Consider the following 23,106-nt stretch of genomic DNA (forward strand, 5'->3'; position numbering starts at 1 on the left):
ACTAGCACCACTGATCCCTACTAAAACTGGACCGACTTCTGAACTTCGCTGTCGATATGTGTAACTCTTCATACCTTGATTTCATGTTGGGGAGGTGATTTAGATGTCTTCGGAACCCCCAGACAGACTTTTTACACAGAATGAAAATGATTAAAATTCCCTAATGAATTCTAATCCTTCATGCCATGACCTATAACACCTTCTTAATAGCACCATCCATTTTTTAAAATCTCCAGATTGATCTTAGCAATGAGATCTTAGCTGGTGGCCTTAAAAACAATATACAACAACACCTTAATCTTCTATCATAGTCTAATCATATGCATATACTAAATGACTCAGTCATGCGAAAGCGAAATCTACTAAAATTCTACAGTTATTAAAAATGAGTTCTTTACTTTAAACGACACTGGCTACTGTTTTCTGGGAGCTAAATGCTCAGGTAACACACATGTCTGGGACTATAACGACTGTCTTGCTGAGTTGATAGTTCAGGCCGAGTAGTCGTCCTCCTTACCCTATCTTCGAGTGACCTCTCTGGTTTAATACAAAGGTCACTTTTTATACAAATTGTAACCAATAGTTTGAAGTGGGATTCCTTTCTATTTTGGACTTACTTTATCACAGCTACTCGGCGCTGGATCAGGATTATAAGGTAATATATCGCAGACAATGAATAATTTTATACCACACACAATGGATGAATAATTCCTCATTATGTTGCGAGAAAATATGCTGATTTCACCTATTTTGTATACTGGACTAATTTTTGTGATCGTAGAATTTCGACATCATGCCATGTCACCTTTTAAGTCTCCAATTGAGCACTTAGCTAAACTAGCCTCCTACTATGATAATTTATTTGCCAGGAACGACTTTCAAGTGTCCTTGATCGTCAATTACAATTAAGTGCTCACCTCTTCACTTATGGTCAGAAATAAGGAAAGAGGTTCATTTGCAGTGCGATCGAGCTCCAAACACACGGTCCTCAAAGCTAAAAACGAGATAACTGGGAAAATAGATGTTCAACATTTAACGCGGAGAGAAGGGCAACATTGGGGAAAACGGGATGAAATAATTGGGTGGCATGGCTCAGCCTTGCAGGCGTGATCATTCTTGTGTAACTTGTTTCTTCTATTCATATTAGATATATTGTCCTATCTCCAGCCTAAATGTGTTCTACATTACGTATTGGAAATTACTAGAATGCTGTGAGCTAGTGTAGATAATGATGTGACTTCCACGTAAGGTCTTATAGATTAGACAATCACATCATGAAAAATCTACAATTTCAGGTTAGGTCTATTATTATAGCAATATTAATGAGGAACTAGATCATAATTCTACATTGGTAAGCCCGACTAAAGAAACGCAACCAATTATTAATCCTTATTTTCACCTTACCTTTCTTCATCGACTTTTACTTATGGTAACCCATTATTCCATTAGTCCTCTGAATAATCCTCACATGTATTATCGTATTGTAATGTTGAGCAGTACTCATAACTTACCAGCTCAGTAGATACTAATAACAGGTCATTTACATAAATTATTAGCTATGATGGTTATTTGGTAGGCTTTAATAACATTAACATGCTTCAGCCAAGTGAACTTGTTAAAACATTAAGATCTTGCAAATGTGGCCTTTAAATGACGTACTTAGACATTGGCTAGCAACGTGAGCAAGGACTGAATAGTTGTCTGGATCTAATTCTTTATATTGTTTCTTCACTTAACGTCTCACTGTTTTAAACTATGGACTATCCTGTAATATTTTTTCTTCCGACCACTGCCTGCCTATTTCCAATTTTCCAGTTCCATTACCAAAGGACAAAGGCAATATTTCGAAAGCATAAGGTGACTTTTAGCTACAAATTTTTTGCAATCATATGATCATTTTAGATAGTTCATAAAACGACAACCACATAACTATCTGGACTCATTCATGTGTTCTGACCCGAGTGAGGGACCAAAAGATAAACAGCAGCAAATATATTCCAACATATATTTCGGGATCTTTTTTTAATAGTTAAAAAAGTGAACATTTTTGCCTATCTGGATACAGTTCTCATGGTCCTTTGAGATCAGATAGTAAGTTATTGTTGAAACAACAGCCATCACGTAGTAGGAAATAATGAAAGTTGAACACATAGCTCTTGAAATAAAAATTAGCGTCTTATCACGATGAGAACTTGAAAATCTTTGGCTCAGTTTACCTATCATAATTCTATCATCACCAACGGCAACAAAACCGTAGACTGTGTTAATAAAAATCCTTAGCAAGAAAATTATTATCGTGACTTGCGAATACTCAAAATGTGGCTGACATCGCGCTGCAAATCAGGTGGTTGTCAGGAGAATGTATATTTGTTGTGAGAAATTACCAAGTATTTACACAACGTATGTTCATGACGTTCAATCGTCCATTTTCGCCATCTAAATTGTCTCCTCATCTGGTCTTCGATTGTTCCGCAACGTCATTTCTTCGACGTACTGAGACTCTTCGTTCTGTCCGATACCTTTTAATACTGACAATACGTTCTGCTACACACTAATTACAAACAATTTCGGAGTTTTTTTCCTCTGAGCTGGATGGTTTGATCGTGGGGTTTCCATCGTTATTTTGAACATCATCAGCACTAACTTCAGAGAGAAGTAAAGTGTTTCTGATATGCCTTTTGTGTATCGTAGGGTGATCTGTTCGTTTTTTTCTGCACTTGACTTTGTTTCTGATGATGGGTGAGGCTGGTACTTTTGATAGAGTTGATTTGGTATCCGTTTCTTTGAAAGATGGTCTTCAAGTATTTTCCTTTATTTTTCTCGTGCCGCAATTGTGTTGCAATGTGTCTTTCCCCTCTTGAAAAAAGTTCATACACAGTTGATTTTGTGAGCTTTTATGTTGTTGCTACTATAATTGAGAATTCGATCCCTGCGGGTCAGCCTCCGATATACTTGAGACTCCAGTTATCCAGTGTCAGTTTTGGTAAATAATACATCCAAGAATGATAGTTTGTCTTTTGACTCTTGTTCTGTTGTGGATTTGAAGTCATAGTTGTTGATCAACTTGTAAGCGTTCTCCAGCCCGTCGTTTTTGACTATGACGAACTTGTCATCCACATAACGGACACAAATTTATAGCTTGACCACTGGTAAGATCGACGCTTCTAGTCTCTGCATCACTGCTTCCGCGATAAGTCCTGATATTAGTGGTTCCATCGGTGTCCCTTTCGTTTGTTCGTAGATTTTGTTGTTGAATGGAAAATATGTTGTTAAGCATATATCGACGAGTTCTAGTAAACTTTAACTTCGAAACTTTGTGAACTTCGCAAGATTGGTGTCGCTGGTGTGAAGCAGAGATACAGTTTATTTTGCTAAGTTTAGTTCAATTGAGGTGAATGAGGCTTTTACATCAAAGGATATCATTAGCTCGTCGTTGTTGATTTGAATGTCCTTAGTCTGATCGAGGAATTTGTTTGGAAGATTTGATGGAGTGGTTGGATGAATCCACTTAATGTTTCAATATTCGTGAAATTTCTCATGACAAATTGTATATTTGGGTTCCGGAGAGCATTACGATCGGACGTAGTGTGATGTTCGGTTTGTGTATTTTCGGCCTACCGTAGAATCTAAGGAACATTGGTCCATAGGATTTTATTCCCTTTCGATCTTGCTTTGTTCTTTCTCCTGCTTCGGAGAGCCTGTTTAAAGTCTTTGAGATTCGGTTGTTTAACCTTTTGGCTGGATTTGTATCCATCGGTTTGTATATGTTTTTATCCTTAAGTAATTTTTTGACCTTCTTTATGTATCTGTTTTTGTTCATAATCATTGTGGGTGTTCATTCTTTGTTCTCTGTGTCGTTTGCATAATACCTCGATGGCTGTTGTTAAGAATTCTAAATGTTCTGGCGTTAGTATCCCTTGTAGCATCTTCTCTTAGTCTTCTATGACGCGTTGGTATTTGTGGATCCTGTAATGTGCATCAGTTATTATTAGGTATAACACCACAAACAATATTGTAAGTCGCATCCAATACACTGCCATCAGTAAACAAACTTGATTAATAAGCAGGATAAATCCAAAATCCCTAGTGATGCAATCTTTACAATTACATTTGTTCTTGCTCTTGTGTTTTCTGGTCACTAAGTTACCCTAGTGATATTAGAATATAGCTGTAAATAATTCCCCAAAATCAATAGCTCATTAAGTGTTCGACATTGGATGCTGACCACGTTGTTTAAGTGGACTTGTTTAGCTGAAGGCTTTCGGTCATGCATCCGTACCAGATCACGTGGCAACACGGCGTGGGACACAGCTCCTACGTTACAATAGCCAGTTAAGAACGAAGTCTCTCGATATATTGGTAACGAATGAAATACATCTTTCCTGTCTCTCCTCGTCTGACTTCTGGTTTCTATTCGACTGGGAACGATCGATTGTAGAAGATACTACTGGTTGCTAGTTGTAAAACTAGAATATCCGTTGTATCCTCAGTGGTGAGCCCGACGTGATCTGGTACACCAAGCCAATATACTGTGAGTCTGTTCTATTTTGGAATATTATTATTCATTGTTATTCTATATTTGAATTTTATATATTGTGATATACTGTTTTATCGCGAATTTTTTTCCCGGATATATTTTAATTAAACATTTTTCGTTCTCTATATTACTATGACGGAACACTCACCTAAGGTTCTTAAGTTTAAGTCTATACCCCCTATTTAAGAAACGCGGCTCAAACTACGTCTTCCGAGGTCTCAACTTCGTACATGCGTATGTTGATGACTGTCTAGTAGCAAGTCCGGACAGAGAATCACATCTCAAGCATCTGGACATTGTTTTCGATCGACTCCAAAGGCATGGCATTACTGTAAAAATTCAGAAATGCCAAATCGGAACCAACTCCTTAGACTTCTTAGGACACACTATTGATGCACAAGGCATCCGACACCTTAGAAGCAAAGTGACGGCCATTCTGGATTACCCAGAACCGACTACGATCAAGCAGTTGCGAACTTTTAACGGACTTGTAAGTTTCTACAGACGGTTCATACCCAAATGCGCATCCCGTATGAAACCGTTAACCAACCAGCTTCGTGGAAATGCAAAATCAATTAGTTTAGACGACACAGCCCGTAAATCATTCTCCACAGTTAAGGAACACATCGCTAAGGCAACCCTGCTTGCTCATCAGGACACTCAAGCGCCCATTAGTATCGCCGTAGACGCATCCGACTCAGCAATCGGAGGAGTCTTACAACAATGGGTTAACAACTCATGGCAACCTTTAGGATTGTTCTCGAGACGGTGTGACACATCTACAGGTAGGGATCGTCCAATAGTACCAAAACATTATCGACGCAACGTCTTCAATACGTTGCACAATCTTTCTCACCCAGGTGCTCGTGCAACAGTCAAACTTATAGCCGAACGCTTTTGCTGGTCTGACATGAATAAAGACGTGAGGGAGTGGGCACGCTCCTGTGTAAGCTGCCAGAAATCTAAGGTCATAGGATACAACAAATGTCCCTTGGGCTCTTTCAAAACCCCTGACTCTCGTTTCGACTACGTCCATCTAGATTTGGTAGGACCCTTATCCGACTCAAACGGATACTCTTATCTCTTGACATGCGTAGACCGCTTTACACGATGGCCAGAAGCAGTACCGATTAAGGACATTACTGTTGAAACAGTGGCTTGCGCCTTCGTCGAACGATGGGTAGCAAATTTCGGCTGCCCTTCCACAATCACTACAGACCGCGGACGCCAGTTCGAATCTGGACTTTTCCGTTGTCTGGCCTCACTATTAGGAATCACGCGCTTCCGAACGACCGCCTATCACCCACAAGCAAACGGGTTGGTAGAACGTTTTCATCGACAACTAAAAGCTTCATTATCAGCTTCAAACGTTTCACAGTGGACAGACGCTCTTCCACTCGTCTTGCTAGGTATCCGCAATGCAGTGAAAGCTGACATTGGATACACGGCATCTCAACTCGTTTACGGAACGACACTCCGACTCCCAGGAGAATTCGTGGATCCTTCAGCTTCTTCATTGAACATGGATCTAAACTCTTACACGAGTAGGCTTACAAACGCTATGCGTTCAGTTCAACCTGCTCACACTCGACCTCAGTCAACTGATGTTTTCGTTCAACCTGACTTACGACATAGTACACACGTCTTCGTTCGTCGAGATTCACATCGACGACCTCTCGAATCAGCATACGAAGGACCTTTCAAAGTTCTTCAACGCGAACCCAAGTACTATGTAGTCGATAAGAACGGCACGAACGATAGCATCAGTATCGATCGCTTAAAAGCAGCGTACTTAGAAGGAAACCCTAGCTACGTCGAATTTCCTTCGATACAATCGTACGACACGGCTCCTACACTCGTAGTACCCTACACGACAACCGACACACAACTTGATACTTCGTCAACGTCGATAGATAAACCTAAAACAACGCGTTCTGGAAGACGAATAAGATTTCCAGAACATCTTAACGAATATTGCACGTAGGACATAAGCTTTATCTTGAATTACCATTTCATAGTTTACTATAAAAAAATTTTTTTAATATGCTCATTTTTTATTTATATAAAAAAAACAAAACATTTTAATTTTTTTGAGCGTATTTATATTTTTTTATATATAAAAAAACCAAGAAAAAAACCATTTTTTTCCGATAGCTTTCACGCTGTTTGTAAGTGTATTAGTTTATTCATTTTTTTTCCCGCTCATCTTGTGTCCTTACGCAAGTACGAGTGTATTTTCGACATGCACTCACACGTTTTATTTTTCCTCTTTTCCAGGACGGCTGGAAAAGAACGACGAAGTCTCCCAAGGAACCGAAATTTTCATTGTACTTTATTTCTTTATTGCTATGTTGTACATTTTGGTCCCTTAGCTCAAGGAAAGACGACCAGACACTGCTAAACGAAGCAAGCTATCAGAAGAGTGTTTACCATCGACAAACTCGTTGGGTTTAAACTTCTGGCTGGTCACGTCTTAGGGGCATCACTACCTCACTAGGGGGGGAGTGATCTGTAGCTGTAAATAATTCCCCAAAATCAATAGCTCATTAAGTGTTCGACATTGGATGCTGACCACGTTGTTTAAGTGGACTTGTTTAGCTGAAGGCTTTCGGTCATGCATCCGTACCAGATCACGTGGCAACACGGCGTGGGACACAGCTCCTACGTTACAATAGCCAGTTAAGAACGAAGTCTCTCGATATATTGGTAACGAATGAAATACATCTTTCCTGTCTCTCCTCGTCTGACTTCTGGTTTCTATTCGACTGGGAACGATCGATTGTAGAAGATACTACTGGTTGCTAGTTGTAAAACTAGAATATCCGTGGTATCCTCAAGAACTATGTTTATATCCTATCAACCGCAAACAAGCGACCCCGTTTCTCTTGACGACAAATATTTGGCACAGAATATGACCAAGCTTCTAAATACAACAACATATATGCAAAATTAAAACATTCTTACAAGTTATTATGAAATAAGCAATGACAGGAAGTTCAGTAAACTGTACCGGGAGGAGGTTAAACAATCAAATCTATGCACACGTAATATCCACGTTTAGGTGGAGCACTTGATGAATAGAAACATCAATCTGATAACAAAGTTATCAGCTACTGAAGCTCTTACCAAACCGTCTACATGAGTAAGTTAAATTTCACATTGTTTTATAACAGATCGTCACAAGAACATTGGACACGTTACATATTGGAATTCATACGTTACTTGTGTTACCCTTGGGATTATTCGTGACAGCTGATTGCTCATGGTTGAAGACAACCAGGGTTTCGGTGGTTCTGTTGGACGACAGTACTTTGGTGATAGCGTCGTTGACAGTTCATTCTATTCTGACAACATTAAGACAAATGTTTTCAACTTCATGGGAGAACTTAAGCCGAACATCCATGGTATTAGTAATCCCGTCAAGCCGCCTCACACATCGGAAAAAAGGAGACGAATGTAAGTCATAAATACCCCTTGCATGGTGTTAATGCAATGTACATTCGCTTCCCCGAAACTTTAGTCTATTGAAGTTAACTTCGACTCCCTGATCTTGAAGATATTTTACTGGAATGCAACGAAACCCCTAAGATTGCCCCTGATCCTCTGTTTTTCCCACAATCCTCCAAGACGTTTCTGGTCTTTTGTGGTTTTCCTCTATATTCCCCCATAGTTTCTCCAACTCTGGAAAACGGTATACACTGAATTTGGCGAAATAACCGGCATTCTGATTGCTATGGGGTTTTGCCCCCGAATTTCTTTAAACTGGTGAAAACCATGAATTTTCATATGCTTTTGGGGACAACTCTGATATTTCCCCAAAACCTGTAAATTGGGAATAATTGAAGTCCTCCAATTTACACACCAAACATTAGTTTGATGCGATTATCAGTTTAATATATAGTTTATAGCTAATGACCTGAGTGAATAAGCAAATCTCCAACATCAATTTTGTGTGACTCGTAAGTCAATATTCAGTAATAAGGATAGTAGGTTGGTGAACCTGTTAATCCTTGAAGATTTTATTCCAGTTAATGTCCAGTTTATCCTTGAAAATGTTCACTGATAAGGCTCATACCACTTGTTCGGGTAAGGCGTTCCAATCATTGACTACTCGATGGTAAAGACGGAACTCCGCTCTTGTCTTATTAGGTCGCAGTTTTCGGACCTTCTTGCTATGAACTCGAAGATTATTATATCTGTAGAGAGCAAAAAGATAATACATACATATGCCCGACCGTTGCTGCTACCTTGACGTGGTGGTTGGGCTTGCCTATCGTGATGAAGCAATCGAGCTATGCTGGCTGGAACAATGGTTCCTCGAGGTCCTACCATGCCAGACAGGTCGGTTGAAGAGCGGTAAGACTAAAAGCAGCAATCCTAAGGTCCGAAGGCGAAGTCGTACTGCCGACTGTACAGAGGTGTGACAGCAGTAAGGTGTTTCCTTCAGACAACCAGCATGACAGCGATGCTGCCTTCCCACAAGGAGGGGTGGGGTTAGAAAAGGTCGACCCTAAAAATGCACACCTCGCCTTATCCCACGAATATCCGTCTCCGGCGGTAAGGTCCTTTGAAGAACGGAGCTAACACGTCAAAAATCCCCCACAAAAAGGTCGTGTGTGACCGACCTCAAGCAGTTGTCGTTTGGGCACTGCAGTCACGCTCTCAGGTCATTAAGACCACTTCTAACCCAATTTCCTTTTCAGGTACCTCTAGAAGAACCCTTCCACGGTGTGGGCAACCGGGAAGTGATAACTGCCCTCATACCCGTAACTGCACACGAGACCAAGTTGGTCACTTTCAAATCCCTCCTACACCTCTTAATAACTCTCTTATCTCCACGAATAACCCTTCCCACGTCCTTTTATCACCTCGCACCGCTAGGGCAAACGATTCAAGTACACGGAACGTTATTTCTGGTCTCCTGAAACCACGCTCTAAACTACATATAGGAACTTTTAATGTCCGAACATTGTGCCAAATAGGACAACAGGCTTCCTTAGCTAGGACTTTAGAATCTTACACCATCGATGTGTGCTGCGTCTCCGAAACGCGCATACAAGATCCGAGTAGTGTCATTCATTTGACCTCAGCTAATCAAAATAAAGAACTATCTCGATACACGCTTCGTGTATCTGGAAGCCCTGATGCTGCTTCCCGTGGCCTCGCTGGAGTAGGTATAGCATTAAGTCCCAGGGCAGAACTCGCTCTTTTAGACTGGATCCCAGTAGACAGTCGTCTATGCGCTGTCCGACTAAACGGAACAGTAAGGACTCGGAAAGATAGGGAAACTCGTCGTTGCCTCTTCGTGGTCTCTCCGTACTCTCCCACTGACTGCAGCTCAGACGATATAAAAGATGAGTTTTACAGGAAACTTTCTGACCTTCTCCGAAAAGCTAGGCGTTCTGATGTAGTAATAGTGGCTGGTGACTTTAATGCTTAAGTAGGTAAACTAAGTGAAAGGGAAAGACACCTGGGTGGATCTTATGGTGTCGTGGCTAAAAGAACAGATAATGGCGACCGTCTGTTGCAGCTGTGCTCAGATAACCGCCTATTTCTTGCAAATACTAACTTTAAGCATAAGGAAAAACATCTTTTGACATGGCGACCCCCGAATTCGTCCCAACGTTGGACCCAATTAGATCACACCGCTATCAGCCACCGATGGAGGGGTTCGATAGAAGACTGTCGATCATTCTGGGGCACATGTTTAGACTCAGATCATGCTCTAGTGCGAGCACGTATCTATCTGCGTCTTACTGGACGTAGGAAAGACATTGCAGGGAAGCCTCTAAGGGTTCTACTTAATGATAAGCAAGCTAAGAATATATTTCAGGAACAACTGGAAAAACAGTTAGACAGACATGTAAGTTGTGCCCACCCCGAGGCAGCGTGGAATGACATCCGAAAAGCTGTGGGAACAGCAGTGATATCCGCTAGTAAGGTAAGCCATAAGGTCAGGGAGAAACAATGGATCTCAACAGCATTTACCGCACTGATAGATGCTCGAAAACTCATCCCACCTGGCTCTGAACATAACGAAGAGCGGAGTCAACTTAAGCGCAGGCTTATAAGAAGCCTACGTAATGATCGTGAACAGTGGTGGGTAGCGAAAGCAAGAGAGATGGAAAAGGCAGCGGCAATAGGTAACAGTAGGCAGCTATTCAGACTCGTTAAAGAAACCGGTATTAGGAACCCGAATATCAGTGAAACCATCTCAGATAAAGATGGGCATATAATTCATTCTCAATCCAGGAGGTTGGATCGATGGGCAGAACACTTTAGGGATCAGTTCAACTGGCCTTCAGCCACACTTCAATTACCCACGATCCCCAGTCGTCCTGAATGGCAAATTGATGTAAGTCCTCCAACCCTCTGTGAGGTTGAAAAAGCTATAGGAAATCTGAAGCGAGGGAGAGCAGCAGGCCCTGACAGGTTGACCCCTGAGATTTTTAAGGATGGTGGTCCAGTACTAGCAGTGAGATTGACTGAGGTCTTAGGTAGAATCTGGGAACTGGACGTAATTCCATCTGACTGGTCCCAATCACTGATTGTGCCAGTTTATAAGAAAGGACAAAAGTCCTCTTGTGACAATCACAGAGGGATCAGTTTGACTAATATAGTGTCTAAAATATTAGCTTCAATAATACTAGGTCGCCTAACCAAAGCTCGTGAAGAGCAGACTAGAGAAAACCAAGCTGGTTTTCGACCTGGACGTGGTTGCATAGACCAGATATTCACCCTACGTCAGGTCCTAGAACATAGACACAAATTCAGACGTCCCACAATAGTAGTATTTCTTGACCTTAAGGCGGCATTTGACTCTGTTGATCGTGAGGTTCTATGGCAATGTTTGTCACTGAAAGGAGTACCAAAGAAGTACATTAACCTCATAAAGGCTCTCTACTCGAGCACAACTGGTCGAGTTAGAGCCTATGGCGAACTGTCATCAGAACTGATTACCACAAGTGGCGTTCGTCAGGGCTGTCCACTCTCCCCATTCTTGTTTAACTTTGTCATTGACTTACTTTTAGAGATAGTACTTTCATCAGCTAAACCTCCAGGAGTTGAACTTTTACCAGGAGACTCACTTGTCGACTTAGAATACGCCGACGACATAGTTTTACTCGGTGAAGACGCTGACAACATGCAGAGTCTTCTGAGCACTATAAGCAACAATGCAGGCATGTTCGGAATGCGATTCTCTCCCTCGAAGTGCAAAATGTTACTTCAGGATTGGGTTGCATCGACACCTGAACTAATGATAGGGAGTGAAGTAGTTGAGCGTGTAGACCACTTCACTTATCTTGGAAGTCTCATCAGCCCTTGTGGTCTGGTATGTGACGAAATCTCAGCACGGATACAGAAGGCTCGTCTAGCTTTCGCCAACTTGCGTCATTTATGGCGTAGGCGAGATATCCGTCTAGCAACCAAAGGACGGGTTTACTGTGCAGCAGTTCGCTCCGTCCTACTCTATGGCAGTGAAACATGGCCAATAAGAGTAGAGGATATTCGTAGGCTACTAGTGTTCGATCATAGGTGTCTTCGAAGCATTGCTCGTATATCCTGGGACCACCGGGTAAGTAATGCAGTTGTTAGGAAACGAGTACTAGGTAGGGATGGCAAATCGATTGATGAAGTAGTGAAACTTCATCAGTTGAGATGGCTGGGACATGTGTTACGTATGCCCGACCACCGACTGCCCCGACGTGCAATGTTTCATGGTGTAGGAGTAGGTTGGAAGAAAGCTAGGGGTGGCCAGACCAAAACGTAGCACAAATCAATGAAGTCACTGACAAGTGGACTGGGCCATGTTGGTAGGTGTAGACTACCTGGTTGGGATTCGCGAGATGACAGCAACCGATGGTTAGAGACCTTGAATGACATGGCTCAAAATCGTTTGCAATGGCGAAGATGCATCCACTCTTTGTGTTCTACCAAATTCTAATCTTCTGAATTCCTCATGTCTTTATCTTTTTCTCTTTCCAAATTTATTTCACTGTACTATACTCCTTCAATAATTTCTTGAAACCCCTAATCTTTTGGATTTCTGATTATACTCCTACTACTTCTACCACTATGGGATTTGAATCGACAACTGCATCTCTGTGCTAATGTGGTATGGCAACTCGAACTGATGTACGTACGTACGAAGTTCTACGTTGTGACTGACTGACTGACTGACTTACGACACTGACACATTCTTCGCTGTCAGTATTCATGTTACCAGTCCATCCCTCATCAACCTTTTTGATGGCCAACGCCAGAAGGCTAATTGTCTCTTGGTTGAGTAATGTGTTGCTCGAACAACAAAAAATACGAAACTAATAGACGTAAGGCTTTGAGCACCTTTTGTATTCGGTGGGATTTATACGGGTGCACATCTTATCGAACCACTTATTGTACTCATCACATTGCAGTCCTTCCACATTGAATAAGCTATTTGGCTGTCCACATTTGTGATTAAAGTCAACTGTCTTGAAAATCAACTGAAAAGGATAACATTAAAGTGGGTTTTAGGGAAAATTCCAAGCCCTAACTAAAATAAATCAAGTCAAAGCCAACCAAGTATGCTTCGATGCAATAAATACACAAAAGCAGTCAATTCATAACAAGTACGAAATCACTGTCCTTTTGTAAAAGCACGTCAGAAATCCGTAAATTATAATCTCACCGATAATATATTCACATTTATTGAACGGCTGCAAAGTGCAGATATTCACTAGACGTGATATATATTCAAAGGAATCTTCCTTGAAACATCTCCAGTGAGATTCTTATAAGTGACTTGAAGTGCTAAATGAAAATATATATCTTTTCATAACACTCCGTAAATATTTGTTTCAGTTGTGCTATTAGGAACAATGTAAAGAATATTAAAGAAATATATCATGACTAACTGGCTTTTATCTTGGGTTATGATATTACCAGGGGACTAAAATACCAAGGCAGAACAGTCAAATGGTAACTATTGATTGAGATTGATCACCGACAACACTTATGCGAATAACTAAGTATTTAAGCTTTACAGAAGTCTTTCCTGATCTCCTATCTGTGCAATTATTGTCACTTATATTAGAACTTAAAAAATAAATACATTTCTAGGCAATTAATTTATGTTTCGATTCGAAAAAGAATGATAAACAAAAATTGCAAAGTTCATTTCCTACTGCTATTTTTAAATTTTTCTAGGAGTCCTGTTCTGGATAATGTTATACCCCACAAATATTACCTCTGTGAAACGGCTATGGCGAATCATTTTGCTCAAATGAATCTAACCTTACCGGTCGACGCATCCAAAATTCAAAGTGATTGCAACTCACCTCCGTTTAGTGATTCGTCCTGCTTTCCACTCAACTCAAGTCAGATCGCTTCCGCCCATCACTTGTATCAAAACTTGTCATTGTACACCAACAAAGAAGCGGGTGTTATTACTATTAATGACGATGAGGATATTGATGAAGACGAGCAAACCGAAAGGTCTCTAATATATATATATATTCTTTTTCCTGAACGCATAACCTCAGCTTAGAATGTTAATAAGTTTTATGAAGTTCAAGATACTATGAATTCTTATGTATGCGTAGATATTGCTCATAACATAAATGAGAATAGTGAACTTTGAGGATGTTACATATTAACTCGGCTATTCGATTCGAAAATAAGTTACAGTAACACCGAGAAGTCACAAAAGTAGAGTTGATTATTCCTTAAAAGGTTAGCATCTAAAATTTAAGAAAATAAAATTTTAGAAAGGTCATTGCAGCTCTACTGACGACGATATAGCGTAATTTGCATAAGAAACGGAAACTTTAAGTTGTCTTCGGGAATAAAACACCAATTATATTGTAATGTTTTAAAACAGGACTGATTTATCAAGGATGTGACTTCAGAAAAATACTGATCTTTGCTACTTGTACAGTCGTTCACTGTGACTGCGAGGTACTTCTACCTGCTACGTATATAACAGTACGAGACTGTCTTGTAGATGTGTGAAAGAAAACTAGATTGTAGAAACAGAACGATCTATTCATCAATCACTTATTAGACGACATCCAGGACAGTAATAAATTACATATCTCAAATTTTTGGTCATTCAATAAGTTCAAATAAATTGAGCTAGTGTATAATTAATAATCTGATGTGTAAACAACAGGAACAAGGTTTTAATAGTTAAATAAATTCATTTTACTCCACGGTTTCTCATCAGCTACATAGAACCTAAAAGTACACTTATTAATACAATCATTTACAAATTTTCAGCATACTTTAGTTTATAAGGTTTAGGTAAATGTTCAAAAGATAATCAAAATCATAATAGTAAGAACAATAGGGATATAAAGTGTATGGATAAACATAGTTAAGGTTGAAATGTATTCAAAGCCGTCGAAAAACCGCAAAATAGAATAAATTCATTTTATTCTGCAAACCTTGTTGTTCTTGCCCTGGTTACATTTGTCAAGGAATTTGGTTTTATGAAATCTGATATGTATACAATTCGCCGACTCAATAATTTAACTGACAACTGAGAAATGTCGTTCATTGCTGAATTATACATTTGTTTTATTCTTAACATACATGATTTCTTAATTAGCCGAACCCAACTCATGGCAATGATGATATTCAAATTTTTTGAATAAAGGAGTAACTTGAACTACATACCTGTTAATAATTGTACGAAAATTAGATTGATAACATTTTCTCATCTCTTATCGGTATCAACTAATTTACTTTAAATTTCATCACAGATCACCCTTACGATTTTCAAATGATTTGAAGGATCACTTAAGATTAAAACGAATGAATCCAACAGATACGTTTCTAAGAGGACTGTAAGTTTCTTCATTTAGTATTACAATCAACTTTTGGTTTAGACATTTTAGTACTCCTTTGTTCACCATGACTTAACATTTTTCGGATAAAAAAGATGCTTACGTCTACAATCGTTTTTCTTGTGGTAATAATATAAATTAAACAAAGAAGCGGAAATAGTGTGAAACATGATACAATTTTACCACACTTCAGATTAACACTGAAAAATTTCATTGAAAATACTGATCTTAACATTTCAGTTTGAGATTGGTTGGATTATCCCGTGGTTGTTGTTTCGGCATATGTGCACATTGTGCGGATCTCTCCAATATAGCCATTATGACCCAAGTTAGTGTAGAATATATAAAATGGGGCTAGTGGTGTAATCCAGTACGCGCGTTTAGCCTTCTTGCGACTTGCCAGCTGGATACACATGCATCCCGGAGTTGATGCTCACTCCGGGACTTGAGCCCAGAACCGTTGGCGAGACTATAATTTATGGATAACCTTCGAACGAATTTCAAGTGACCTTGGGCGATATTAGCCAGTCAGTATGAAGTAAAAATATATTATACAAAACCAAAGAATTAAGGTGGATACACTTCTTTTACATGGTCCAAAAACTTGTCAAGGTTAGAAAGAGGTTCAAAGGTTCTAAATTCGTAATGCATAAGTTAGAGGAACTCATCTATATGCCTCCGTAATAGTCAGTCCCTGGAGCCATGATATGGTCGCAAAAACTCGCAGCCTTGACCTCATAGCTTCAATATTGTTTGTGTGTGCTCCAGTTGTATAAGCTTTTCATTTTCATTACGCATATATCCCTACAATACTCATCACTGAACAGCCGAAGCTTTAGTAACATCTGCGAATATTGCAGCCAATGTTACTAGTGCTTTTATTATACAGTTTGCAGCAATTATTATAATTTGCCTTAGTCTCAATCTAGATCGAGCGAAAAAGGTTTCTGTTCTAGCAGACATCTTCCTCCAACATATATTAAATCGAAGGACAACATCACGGTAGTCTGTACAAGGTCTACAAGTCATTCGATTACCGCAGTTACAAATAAAGGAACTTCTCAGTAGTCCCATTTATTGTAGCCGCTTAATTGTCATGTCTCCTCTAAAATCCCCTGTGAATCGATCGTACATGAGCATCAGGTACTAATATTGGCGCTGTGACCCTGAAATCCCCCAAACGCTTGTGATTGGCTAGCCCATAAATTATAGTTTCGCCGAACTATTTGCTTCAAACTCCATCACGTTATCCACTTAGCCTCCGGATTCAGATATTCCAGACTCATCAAATGTGAGTCAAAACTTCAAAAACGAGATAGCCTAAACCGTTCCAAATTGAATCAAAAGTCATGCCTGTTGCACAAGTAAGTGGCTATCTGAACTCAGTAACTAAGTGAATAACCATGGAGTTTAAAGTGAACGGTACGGAGTTCGTGTCTCGACACGAACATCAACTCTGAGACGCATGCACATCCAGCTGGCAAGTCCCAAGTAGGACAAAACGCACGTCCTGGATTCCACTGCTAGCCACATTCCATCTACTCGATATTAATGATCCTAACAGTTGTCAAGAAATGGGAGACTGACTAAATAAGTTAAGATAACGAGTAAAGATGTGAAGTATCAAATATTCTAATTTGGAATGATGACAAATGGTATGTGCTTCTTCATGATGAAAACTATTTTCGAGTCATTTTAGCTTAAATAATCGATTGTTTCTTTCACTGTCGATCATAAGTTATTAATCTTATTTATTTATTTATTTGAACACATAAACAAGTACAATTGGGCATCAAATAGATAACAATGAAGTTAGTAGCGGTTATCGTTGATTTGTGTGTGGGCTGTGATACTGCCCGAGTGCCCAAACTGAAGCAGGTGGTTTTCTTAGGGAGCCACACCCCTAACCTTTGACCTAAAAGCCTAATCCACAAAGCAGTGAAACAACGTAAGGAGATACAGTCCCATGGTAGCCGGTGGTCAACAATAGGTTTATATGCTTTTTGTTCCCTAAGGATCCTGGAGCCCATGTGCACCATTGGTTCGGAATCAGAGTTTCTCAACCACCCTAGGTGAATTCCCCATATCCACCAACCCTGTTAAGGAGCCGGACATCCGCTTTTCGTCCTCTCAATTTCGTAAACAACAGTAATGCCGCGAGAAGGCGGTGAGTACCTGCATACCTCACTCATTGATATGTATAACTACGGGAAACAGTTATATTTATTGATATTCACTTGGAGAAATACTGTATATTTCACTTTATTCTGACTTTATTCTCACTAGTCATAAGGAAAGCTATAAATAGTGCGATTTTAAAGTTCGTTGTCGCACAAATCCGGCTACCGACGCGATCCATGATGTAATCGTAAAACAACGTCAAAAAGACTCGTCTTTGTTGTTCGATGGATATTCCATTTTTTGTTGAACTCTGTTGTAAAGTATGTAACCTTATGTGAAAATAGATCATATTTCATTACTTGTTTGCAAGGGAACATTTCGTTTTTCACCATGCAACTCTTTTTCTTTACTAAAATAATGCAATTTTATTAGGCTTTCATCCGAACCGTCACTCGCGATAGTGCCGTTTAATCCTGATCCCCTTAAAGGTTTAATTCCGCCTAATTTCTCAGATCAAGAGACAAGTAAAGAAAACTCGGACTCTAATGTGTCAGCAGAGAGTCAAGTTCTCGACTCATCTACTGTCCTCCCTACATTTGATAACGTTTTGTGTATGGATATCGATTCAGATTTCACAGGATAGCAAAAACAGTCTGGTTTCTATTTGAGTAAGCTAAACCTTTTCGCATTTTCCTAGTTTATATTAGTGTTTCACATGCACTTGAAATTGTTTTTGACGCCATGGTTTAAGGTGAAAGATATGTAAAGTTTCAGAATCCTAACAACTTATTGGCTAGTTTCATTTAATACTCCACTTCTTACTTCTCTAGTATTTCTCATTTAATCGCTCCATCATACACAAGTGTCATAGACAAATACTTTTGATATACGCATAATTTCTGCTGGAGTTGTGTCTCATATTCGTAAACGAATACTCAGTATACTGTCCCTGTGATAGGTAGACGGTCATCTTACCCGCTCCACGATTGGGATAAATTATATGAAATCAAATGAAATTCTCATATTCATGCTGAGATTTCATCAGTCACTAAACCAATTTGTTTAGTAAGACTGTTGAGATTGGTGGGTTGAATGAAGCTACACAGTCCTGAAACAATATTCTCCAATTATAGAAATTGAAGTTTATTCTAAGTATTTTTCACTTTCTTACAAGGTGCTTGATAAATTACATTTCGTGAGAGTTTTCACCAACCAGAAACATGTGGTCAGCATGCTTCCAGTAAAAACAGTGAAATTACGCCGGAGTAAGGCTGTGATAGAAATCAAGTAAATGCCTTTCATATGAGTATTAGGACTTTCAACTTTATAGAAGTTACTTAATGACAAATTAAGTATTACATCAGTTATGCACAAACTATTCGTCTTGCTTTAAAGATTCATCACTCATTAGCACAAAACACTAAGAATTAAGCTAAAGGGTATAATTGTAAGCTTTTGATTCCTGAACGTATATCCCATCTCATTTCAAAAGACATTAAGCTCAGCTGATTATTAATGGTTATTGATGCAAAACCTGTATTTGGTGAGTAAATCACATGTTAGCCCATTAATGAATTTAGAAACTCGAGGATGGGCATTTTAACATAGGCACAATGATTATCAGACTGTATAACTTTATTTACTTTTACCCCACTTTTCACACTTGGTATTTCCTTATTGTAACCATTGCCGTTCCTTTTTGTCACCAGAACTTCACCAGTTCCTAACAAAAAATATCCCCGCTAAATTTGACCATTGAGTCAAAATTATAGCGACCTTATAATCATATAAGAAATAATCTCTTTTGTGATTTTTTTTTCATTAAAATAATTGATATATTTTTACTCACATGTGAAATGTATTTCACTTAGTTGTTATCTCCGTTTCTTGATAGATTATAAAAAACTGTTCAAATTGTACATTATTATCATTTCCTAACGAAGTCTACCCCCTGCATATTCCGCTCCATCATCCCGCATTTGCGTAAGTAATAGTTATTTCCCTTTAAAATCTTTAATTATTATCTGTATAATGGTTTCTTTAAGTCATTTTTATCAGTCTACATTCTGGCAATCCAAGTGTTTCAACTTAATGATGGAAAAATCAAGAATATATTTCAGGAACAACTAGAGGAACAGTTGGTCAACCATGATTGTGATATCCACCTTAAAGTAGCCTGCCATGATATCCAGAATTCTTTGGAAACAGCAGTGACATATGCCAGTAACTTAAACCAAAAGGTTAAGAAAAATTAGTGGATTTTAGCGGCGTCTACCGAACTGATAGACATTCGGGAATTCAACCAGTCAGCTCCGAGTACTATGAGGCGCGAAAACAGCTCAAATGTGAGCTGGTTATGAGCAGTAGTGGGTAGCGAAAGCTAAAGAGATGGTAAAGGAAACGGTTATAGGTAACAATATACTACTATTCAGACCTATAAAGTAAGGCAAAAATCCAAGCATGTTGCGATTCTCTCCATCTAAGTGCGAAATTTCGCTTCAAGATTGGCTTGAGTCAGCGCTTGAAATAATAATAGGAAATGACGTAGCTGAGCGCATCGACTGCTTCATTTATCCTGAGATCCTCATCATTTCTGACGTCTGTTGTCTGACGACATCTCGGTACGGATCCCAAAAACTCGATTGACCTTTAGCAACTTGTGGCGTAGACGAGATATCTATCTTTTAACTAAATAATGAATTTATTGTGAGACAGTCCGCTTCGTTCTACCTTATGGATATGAAACATGGCCGTTAAGAATAGACAATATTCCCAGGTCAGCGGTATTCAATCATAGATGCCTTCTAGGTATCGCTTGTGTATTTTGGGACCATCGGGTGAGCAATAACGTATTTAAGTATGGGGTACCAGATAAATGGGGCGAATCAACTGATAAAGTCGTTAGTGGATCTCTATCATCTGAGGTGGTTAGGACATGTGTTACGTATGCCCAACCATCACCTATTTCAACTTGTGATGTTGTCTGGTGCAGGAGTAGGTTGTAAGAAAGATAGGGGCAACCAAATCAAGATGTGGCACTAGTCCATAGAGTTACTGACAATCGAACTGTGATATGTTAGGTGTAGAGTACCTCGTTGGGTCCCTCGTGGTTGTTGTAACCAGTGTTTAGAGACTTTGAAGGAAATGGCTCAAAACAGTTTGCAGTAGTTTGGGTGCATCCATTTTTCGTCTTTCCCCAGATTCTAAGCTTCTGAATTCTATATATTTTTATTTCACCAATTTACATTTTGAATCGTATCTTCGATACTTAATTTTTTCTATTGCCACTAATATTATTACTACCTCTACTATTTTGGGATTTCCCCTAACATTCTCATCACGCTGTGCTAAAGGGCTGTGGCAACCTGGACCAACGTACATATGTGCCAGGTTCTACGTCTCGATTGACTAAATAACTTTTACCATATAAATGTCTAAACATTTGGTAGAAAGGTAGCATCTAGTGTTCATTATTCTTATATACGATTTGAATATTTGTTGTGGTTTAAAGTATTTCTGGTGGAATATAAATGTTATTAGTCCGTAAGGTAATGTTTTTTTATTTTGTATATTAGTACAGCGTTTATAAATTTATAGAAAAATAAATTGGTTATCCAGAAGTTTATTAATAACCAATTATTGGAACTTGTCCTTTATGTTCACGAAATAACACAAAGATTTGATGAATTGGCTATTTATTTCCTTTTTTAAAAAATGAAATCTAAGGATACAACAAGGAAATAAATGTTTTATTCTTTCACGAATGTAATGTATAACATTTTTCGTTAGTTATTTGTCATATTGTATGATAATGGTTTGATTGAATATTCGGTTCTTGAACTCCAACCACCATATAGTACATGTAAATCTACTTCACTTAAGTTATTTGTTCACTGTAAAATATGATTAACTCTTATATAAAATAATTTAGACCAAAAATTTGATAGAAGTTACTTTAAACTATTCCTTCTTCTGTAGTTTCGTATTGTTCATTTTTGTATTCATCATATTGACTTTTATTCCAGTCATTTTATTCGTTTGATACCTTGTTGATGGTTGGACTGGTAAAAAGACACTAATCACATCATGATTTTATGTAGTAGCTCCTGAGTTCAAGTCTGGCAACAATGATTAATCATATTTAAATAATAGAGTTTATTAATCTGATTTATCTCAAATTGTCTTACGTGTTTCCTGTTTATATTTCAGGCACACATATCGAGTGAATTATTAAAGTGGATAGTCCATGCATCTTCTGATGTTATTATATTAATGAACAAGACCTTTAAAGACTACAACACATCTTGCCTTTGATTGTTATCTTTGTCATTTGTTGGATATATACCTGTTAATATCTTTTACAATGTCTAAGATATGCTGTACTGCTTTTTTATTGTAGTGCACGTATATATTGTTGGTTCTTTCAATATTTATTGGTGTACTCATTGTATATGAACACTATATTTTTCAGATTTCTTTCTGTTTAGATGCAAATATATCAAATTTTTGCAGCGTAACAAGTTTTTTGTTATTTTGACTATCACAAACTGCCATTTCTTGGACACATAAATTACACTTTCTAAATTGCAGTTTTAAGATAATGTTAAGGTTAGTAATTCCGACCCAAACCATCATAATTGTTATGACTGGTGGTCAACTGTTATGACTGCTTCATCAATTGTTATATCTGGTCGTCGCTGATTGTTATGTCGGAATCACTTATTACTTATATTTGTAAAAACGGAGATACGCTGCGATTCCCACGACGTGAAAGTAAGAACACTAAGACTGATATAAGAGATTTATTAACCCTAAAACAAGATGACGGTGACTCTACACAAAAATACACTCATTAATATATTTAATTGTACGTCCATTTTGATAATTAATCAGGATGAAATCACATATATGAAAAATAAATCAGATGCTGCATGTCATAGTGAGTATAGATCATGTTCACTTAATACAAGAATGTCATATGTTATGCAGAATAAAATATCTCATACTGGGAAACAGAAACAAACATCACACAGAGTAATCATCACATTGAATTAAAATGGAAAGAATGTTGAACAAGGGTCACAATGAGTAAAAGAATATGATACTGACTATTTATCCCATCATATCCATAATACTTTGAATTTTGTCGAAAATGTTTTTTTTTTCTTCAGACAAACATTTAAATAGTAGTAATGTGATGTTTAAATAAATCAATGACTTCTTCGTATTGATGACTGTTGTAATTTTGAATCCCAAATACAATATATTCGTTCGGGCACATCTAATACTTCTTGATTACATTGCGTTATTCCTGGGATTACTAGTTTATACTACAATTCAAATACTTCTGATTATCATATTGGCGTCGCGATGGAGCCTGCGATACAACAGTTGGACATTCATTCAACTTCTGAAGCTTTTGAGGATTACCTTGAAAGGTTTGAGATATGGAGCATGACCAAGAAAGATATGAAGGGTGACAAAATTGTGGCACATTTTCTTACATTCATCGGTCAAGAAGCCTACAGTTTACTAAAAACCTTGGCATATCCAGATAATTATCAGAAGGGGTTTTGTGGAGATTTTAGTAATTTATAGAGTTGAGATCATGAGTCAATT

General features: G+C 38.4%; 1 protein-coding gene across 2 annotated transcripts; it reads left to right on the plus strand.

Annotated features, from left to right (window-relative positions):
- Positions 1-7,724: 7,724 nt before the first annotated feature.
- Positions 7,725-21,879, plus strand: Smp_085790.1 (hypothetical protein; the record flags this gene model as incomplete). Of its 2 annotated transcripts, XM_018799347.1 has the most annotated exons (5): positions 7,725-7,993; positions 13,727-14,014; positions 17,920-18,155; positions 19,382-19,470; positions 21,697-21,879. In XM_018799347.1, the coding sequence occupies 3 exons, from the start codon at positions 7,800-7,802 to the stop codon at positions 18,128-18,130; spliced, it is 693 nt and encodes a 230-aa protein (XP_018651144.1). The 2 variants fall into 2 exon arrangements, with proteins under 2 accessions (XP_018651144.1, XP_018651145.1); XM_018799346.1 differs by lacking the exons at positions 19,382-19,470; positions 21,697-21,879 and adding an exon at positions 15,283-15,366 and having other exon boundaries at positions 7,800-7,993; positions 17,920-18,130.
- Positions 21,880-23,106: the final 1,227 nt, after the last annotated feature.

The sequence above is a fragment of the Schistosoma mansoni genome, chromosome 3, assembly GCF_000237925.1.
Source record: "Schistosoma mansoni strain Puerto Rico chromosome 3, complete genome".
NCBI classification, from domain to species: Eukaryota; Metazoa; Platyhelminthes; class Trematoda; order Strigeidida; family Schistosomatidae; genus Schistosoma; species Schistosoma mansoni.